This window comes from Oncorhynchus keta, chromosome 4 (assembly GCF_023373465.1).
Source record: "Oncorhynchus keta strain PuntledgeMale-10-30-2019 chromosome 4, Oket_V2, whole genome shotgun sequence".
Classification (NCBI taxonomy): domain Eukaryota; kingdom Metazoa; phylum Chordata; class Actinopteri; order Salmoniformes; family Salmonidae; genus Oncorhynchus; species Oncorhynchus keta.
In genome coordinates this window covers 87,711,651-87,717,650 of record NC_068424.1, presented here as the reverse complement: position 1 = coordinate 87,717,650, position 6,000 = coordinate 87,711,651, and the positions used below count along the sequence as shown (strand labels likewise).

At 43.4% G+C, this 6,000-nt stretch overlaps 1 protein-coding gene across 3 annotated transcripts in view; it reads right to left on the bottom strand.

Annotated features, from left to right (window-relative positions):
- Positions 1-6,000, bottom strand: part of hdx (highly divergent homeobox) — a 47,753-nt gene that overhangs the window by 8,861 nt on the left and 32,892 nt on the right. For all 3 annotated transcript variants that reach the window (XM_052518168.1, XM_052518169.1, XM_052518171.1), the window contains exons 4-7: positions 3,422-3,475; positions 3,150-3,296; positions 2,805-3,003; positions 2,594-2,676 (exon numbers count right to left, since the gene is read on the bottom strand). In XM_052518168.1, the coding sequence (XP_052374128.1) occupies positions 2,594-2,676; positions 2,805-3,003; positions 3,150-3,296; positions 3,422-3,475 (483 nt within the window). The remainder of the gene's footprint in view (positions 1-2,593; positions 2,677-2,804; positions 3,004-3,149; positions 3,297-3,421; positions 3,476-6,000) is intronic.

Genomic DNA, 6,000 nt, shown 5'->3' with positions numbered 1-6,000 from the left:
AGTGTAGTAACAGTGTATTGTACTAGTGTAGTAACAGTGTATCTCTAGTGTAGTAACAGTGTATTGTACTAGTGTAGTAACAGTGTATTGTACTAGTGTAGTAACAGTGTATTGTACTAGTGTAGTAACAGTGTATTGTACTAGTGTAGTAACAGTGCATTTTACTAGTGTAGTAACAGTGCATTGTACTAGTGTAGTAACAGTGCATTGCACTAGTGTAGTAACAGTGTATTGTACTAGTGTAGTAACAGTGCATTGCACTAGTGTAGTAACAGTGTATTGTACCAGCGTAGTAACAGTGTATTGTACTAGTGTAGTAACAGTGTATCTCTAGTGTAGTAACAGTGTATCTCTAGTGTAGTAACAGTGTATTGTACTAGTGTAGTAACAGTGTATCTCTAGTGTAGTAACAGTGTATTGTACTAGTGTAGTAACAGTGTATAGTACTAGTGTAGTAACAGTGTATTGTACTAGTGTAGTAAAAGTGTCTCTCTAGTGTAGTAACAGAGTATTGTACTAGTGTAATAACAGTGTCTCTCTAGTGTAGTAACAGTGTATTGTACTAGTGTAGTAACAGTGTCTCTCTAGTGTAGTAACAGTGTATTGTACTAGTGTAGTAACAGTGTATCTCTAGTGTAGTAACAGTGTATTGTACTAGTGTAGTAACAGTGTCTCTCTAGTGTAGTAACAGTGTATTGTACTAGTGTAGTAACAGTGTATTGTACCAGTGTAGTAACAGTGTAGTAACAGTGTATTGTACAAGTGTAGTAACAGTGTAGTAACAGTGTATCTCTAGTGTAGTAACAGTGTGTTGCTAGTGTAGTAACAGTGTATTGTAGTAGTGTAGTAACAGTGTATTGTACTAGTGCAGTAACAGTGTGTTGCTAGTGTAGTAACAGTGTATTGTACTAGTGTAGTAACAGTGTATCTCTAGTGTAGTAAGAGTGTATTTTACTAGTGTAGTAACAGTGTATCTCTAGTGTAGTAACAGTGTATTGTACTAGTGTAGTAACAGTGTATTGTACTAGTGTAGTAACAGTGTATTGTACTAGTGTAGTAACAGTGTATTGTACTAGTGTAGTAACAGTGTATTGTACTAGTGTAGTAACAGTGTATTGTACTAGTGTAGTAACAGTGTATTGTACTAGTGTAGTAACAGTGTATTGTACTAGTGTAGTAATAGTGTATCTCTAGTGTAGTAACAGTGTATTGTACTAGTGTAGTAACAGTGTATTGTACTAGTGTAGTAACAGTGTATTGTACTAGTGTAGTAACAGTGCATCTCTAGTGTAGTAACAGTGTATTGTACTAGTGTAGTAACAGTGTATTGTACTAGTGTAGTAACAGTGTATTGTACTAGTGTAGTAACAGTGTATTGTACTAGTGTAGTAACAGTATATTGCACTAGTGTAGTAACAGTGTATTGTACTAGTGTAGTAACAGTGTGTCTCTAGTGTAGTAACAGTGTATTGTACTAGTGTAGTAACAGTATATTGCACTAGTGTAGTAACAGTGTATTGTACTAGTGTAGTAACAGTGTATTGTACTAGTGTAGTAACAGTGTATCTCTAGTGTAGTAACAGTGTATTGTACTAGTGTAGTAACAGTATATTGTACTAGTGTAGTAACAGTGTATTGTACTAGTGTAGTAACAGTGTATCTCTAGTGTAGTAACAGTGTATTGTACTAGTGTAGTAACAGTATATCTCTAGTGTAGTAACAGTGTCTCTCTAGTGTAGTAACAGTGTATTGTACTAGTGTAGTAACAGTGTATTGTACTAGTGTAGTAACAGTGTATCTCTAGTGTAGTAACAGTGTATCCCTAGTGTAGTAACAGTGTATTGTACTAGTGTAGTAACAGTGTATCTCTAGTGTAGTAACAGTGTATTGTACTAGTGTAGTAACAGTGTATTGTACTAGTGTAGTAACAGTGTATTGTACTAGTGTAGTAACAGTGTATCTCTAGTGTAGTAACAGTGTATCTCTAGTGTAGTAACAGTGTATTGTACTAGTGTAGTAACAGTGTATCTCTAGTGTAGTAACAGTGTATTGTACTAACAGTGTATTGTACTAGTGTAGTAACAGTGTATTGTACTAGTGTAGTAACAGTGTATTGTACTAGTGTAGTAACAGTGTATCTCTAGTGTAGTAACAGTATATCTCTAGTGTAGTAACAGTGTATTGTACTAGTGTAGTAACAGTGTATCTCTAGTGTAGTAACAGTGTATTGTACTAGTGTAGTAACAGTGTATCTCTAGTGTAGTAACAGTGTATTGTACTAGTGTAGTAACAGTGTATCTCTAGTGTAGTAACAGTGTATTGTACTAGTGTAGTAACAGTATATCTCTAGTGTAGTAACAGTGTATCTCTAGTGTAGTAACAGTGTATTGTACTAGTGTAGTAACAGTATATCTCTAGTGTAGTAACAGTGTATTGTACTAGTGTAGTAACAGTGTATTGTACTAGTGTAGTAACAGTGTATTGTACTAGTGTAGTAACAGTGTATTGTACTAGTGTAGTAACAGTGTATTGTACTAGTGTATAGTAGTAACAGTGCATCTCTAGTGTAGTAACAGGGTGTATACTGCAGTACCACGCTGTGAGCCATGGGGGCGCTGCTGCTCTCCTCCTCTACTCCGTTCTCTTCTTCCCTCTGGTACGACTGACTGGTCCCATCTAAAATACAAACACTGTCACACTGGACAATGCTACTGGGGGAGGTTTTGTGTGTGTGTGTGTGTGTGTGTGTGTGTGTGTGTGTGTGTGTGTGTGTGTGTGTGTGTGTGTGTGTGCTCGTGTCTCACCCTCCGACAGACAGAAGGACGCTCCATCATTTAGGTTGTCTCCCAGCTCGGGCGTTCTCAGCCCCTCCCCATCGGAACTCAGTGTAGAGGGAGACTTCTCCCCTTCCAGTGATGTCAGGAACAAGGCCGGCCCACCTTTAGGGGGCGGGATCTTTATGCCCATCAGACGGTACTTCCTCCTCCGGTTCCCAATCCACGTCTGTCAAACAAATACACAGCACAACATAATATATTGTTAAGATCCACGTCTGTCAATTACACAACTACTGTTAATACTGTACAACAGTCAGAGGCAGTGTGTGATTGGCTGAAACAGCTGAGAGGAAGCCTCTGATTGGTTGCTACCTTGACTATCTCAGTGTCTACGTTGAGCTGATTGGCTGCTGCGTTGATCTTCTCTCTGCAGACAGAACCCAGACTGGTCATCCCTCGGTCCCAGTACCGCTTCAACTGGCCCAGGTCCACATCACTGAACTGGGTCCTGTCCTGTAGCTACACACACACACACACACACACGTTAAAGAGCTCTTATCGCTCTTATCCAGAGCGACTTACTGTAGTGAGTGTATAAATTTATACTGTTAGGTAAGACAGAATGAGACATGATGAAGACTTACAGTTCTCTTCCTGGAGTTACTGATGAGCCACGGAGCAGAGGGACTGACTGGAACCTACAGAGGGGAGGAGGTGGTGAGAGGGGGGAAAGAGGAGAAAAGAGGAGGAGGGAGGAGGAAAGAGGAGAAGGGAGGAGGAAAGAGTAGAAGGGAGGAGGAAAGAGTAGGAGGGAGGAGGAAAGAGTAGAAGGGAGGAGGAAAGAGTAGGAGGGAGGAGGAAAGAGTAGAAGGGAGGAGGAAAGAGGAGAAGGGAGGAGGAAAGATGAGAAGGGAGGAGGAAAGAGTAGGAGGGAGGAGGAAAGAGTAGGAGGGAGGAGGAAAGAGCAGGAGGGAGGAGGAAAGAGCAGAAGGGAGGAGGAAAGAGGAGAAGGGAGGAGGAAAGAGTAGGAGGGAGGAGGAAAGAGTAGGAGGGAGGAGGAAAGAGGAGGAGGGAGGAGGAAAGAGGAGGAGGGAGGAGGAAAGAGTAGGAGGGAGGAGGAAAGAGGGGGAGGGAGGAGGAAAGAGGAGGAGTGAGGAAAGAGGAGAAGTGAGGAAAGAGAAGGGAGGAGGAAAGAGGAGAAGGGAGGAGGAAAGAGTAGGAGGGAGGAGGAAAGAGGGGGAGGGAGGAGGAAAGAGGAGAAGGGAGGAGGAAAGAGGGGGAGGGAGGAGGAAAGAGTAGGAGGGAGGAGGAAAGAGTAGGAGGGAGGAGGAAAGAGTAGGAGGGAGGAGGAAAGAGGGGGAGGGAGGAGGAAAGAGGGGGAGGGAGGAGGAAAGAGGGGGAGGGAGGAGGAAAGAGGAGAAGGGAGGAGGAAAGAGGGGGAGGGAGGAGGAAAGAGTAGGAGGGAGGAGGAAAGAGTAGGAGGGAGGAGGAAAGAGGGGGAGGGAGGAGGAAAGAGGGGGAGGGAGGAGGAAAGATGAGAAGGGAGGAGGAAAGAGGGGGAGGGAGGAGGAAAGAGTAGGAGGGAGGAGGAAAGAGGAGAAGGGAGGAGGAAAGAGTAGGAGGGAGGAGGAAAGAGGGGGAGGGAGGAGGAAAGAGGGGGAGGGAGGAGGAAAGATGAGAAGGGAGGAGGAAAGAGTGGGAGGGAGGAGGAAAGAGTAGGAGGGAGGAGGAAAGAGTAGGAGGGAGGAGGAAAAGTAGGAGGGAGGAGGAAAGAGTAGGAGGGAGGAGGAAAGAGGGGGAGGGAAGAGAAAAGAGTAGAGGGAGGAGGAAAGATGAGAAGGGAAGAGGAAAGAGGAGGAGGGAAGAGGAAAGAGGAGGAGGGAGGAGGAAAGAGTAGGAGGGAGGAGGAAAGAGGGGGAGGGAAGAGAAAAGAGTAGAGGGAGGAGGAAAGATGAGAAGGGAGGAGGAAAGAGGAGGTGGAAAGAGGAAATAGTGAGGAGGAAAGGTGAGGAGGAAAGGGAAGGAGAGAGGAGGAAAGAGGGGAGAAGAGGAAAAAGGGGAGAGGAGGAAAGAGGGGAGAGGAGGAAAGAGGGGAGAGGAGGAAAGAGGGGAGAGGAGGAAATAGGAGGAAAGAGGGGAGAGGAGGAAAGAGGGGAGAGGAGGAAAGAGGGGAGAGGAGGTAAGAAGGGAAAAGGTGGTAAGAGGGGAGAGGTGGTAAGAGGGGAGAGGAGGTGAGAGGGGAGGATTAACCCCTACCTGTATACTAGGGGAGGTCTGTAGTGTTGTAGTAACTGGGTAGTAGTAGTAGTAGTAGTAGTAGTAGTAGTAGTAGTAGTAGTAACAGTAAACCCTACCTGTATACTAGGAGAGGTCTGTAGTGTTGTAGTAACTGGGTAGTAGTAGTAGTAGTAGTAGTAGTAGTAACAGTAAACCCTACCTGTATACTTGGAGAGGTCTGTAGTGTTGTAGTAACTGGGTAGTAGTAGTAGTAGTAGTAGTAGTAGTAGTAGTAACAGTAACCCCTACCTGTATACTAGGAGAGGTCTGTAGTGTTGTAGTAACTGGGTAGTAGTAGTAGTAGTAGTAGTAGTAGTAACAGTAAACCCTACCTGTATACTAGGAGAGGTCTGTAGTGTTGTAGTAACTGGGTAGTAATAGTAGTAGTAGTAGTAGTAGTAGTAGTAGTAGTAGTAGTAACAGTAAACCCTACCTGTATACTAGGAGAGGTCTGTAGTGTTGTAGTAACTGGGTAGTAGTAGTAGTAGTAGTAGTAGTAGTAACAGTAAACCCTACCTGTATACTAGGAGAGGTCTGTAGTGTTGTAGTAACTGGGTAGTAGTAGTAGTAGTAGTAGTAGTAGTAGTAACAGTAACCCCTACCTGTATACTAGGAGAGGTCTGTAGTGTTGTAGTAACTGGGTAGTAGTAGTAGTAGTAGTAGTAGTAGTAGTAGTAGTAGTAACAGTAAACCCTACCTGTATACTAGGAGAGGTCTGTAGTGTTGTAGTAACTGGGTAGTAGTAGTAGTAGTAGTAACAGTAACCCCTACCTGTATACTAGGAGAGGTCTGTAGTGTTGTAGTAACTGGGTAGTAGTAGTAGTAGTAGTAGTAGTAGTAGTAACAGTAACCCCTACCTGTATACTAGGGGAGGTCTGTAGTTTTGTAGTAACTGGGTAGTAGTAGTAGTAGTAGTAGTAGTAGTAGTAGTAGTAGTAACAGTAAA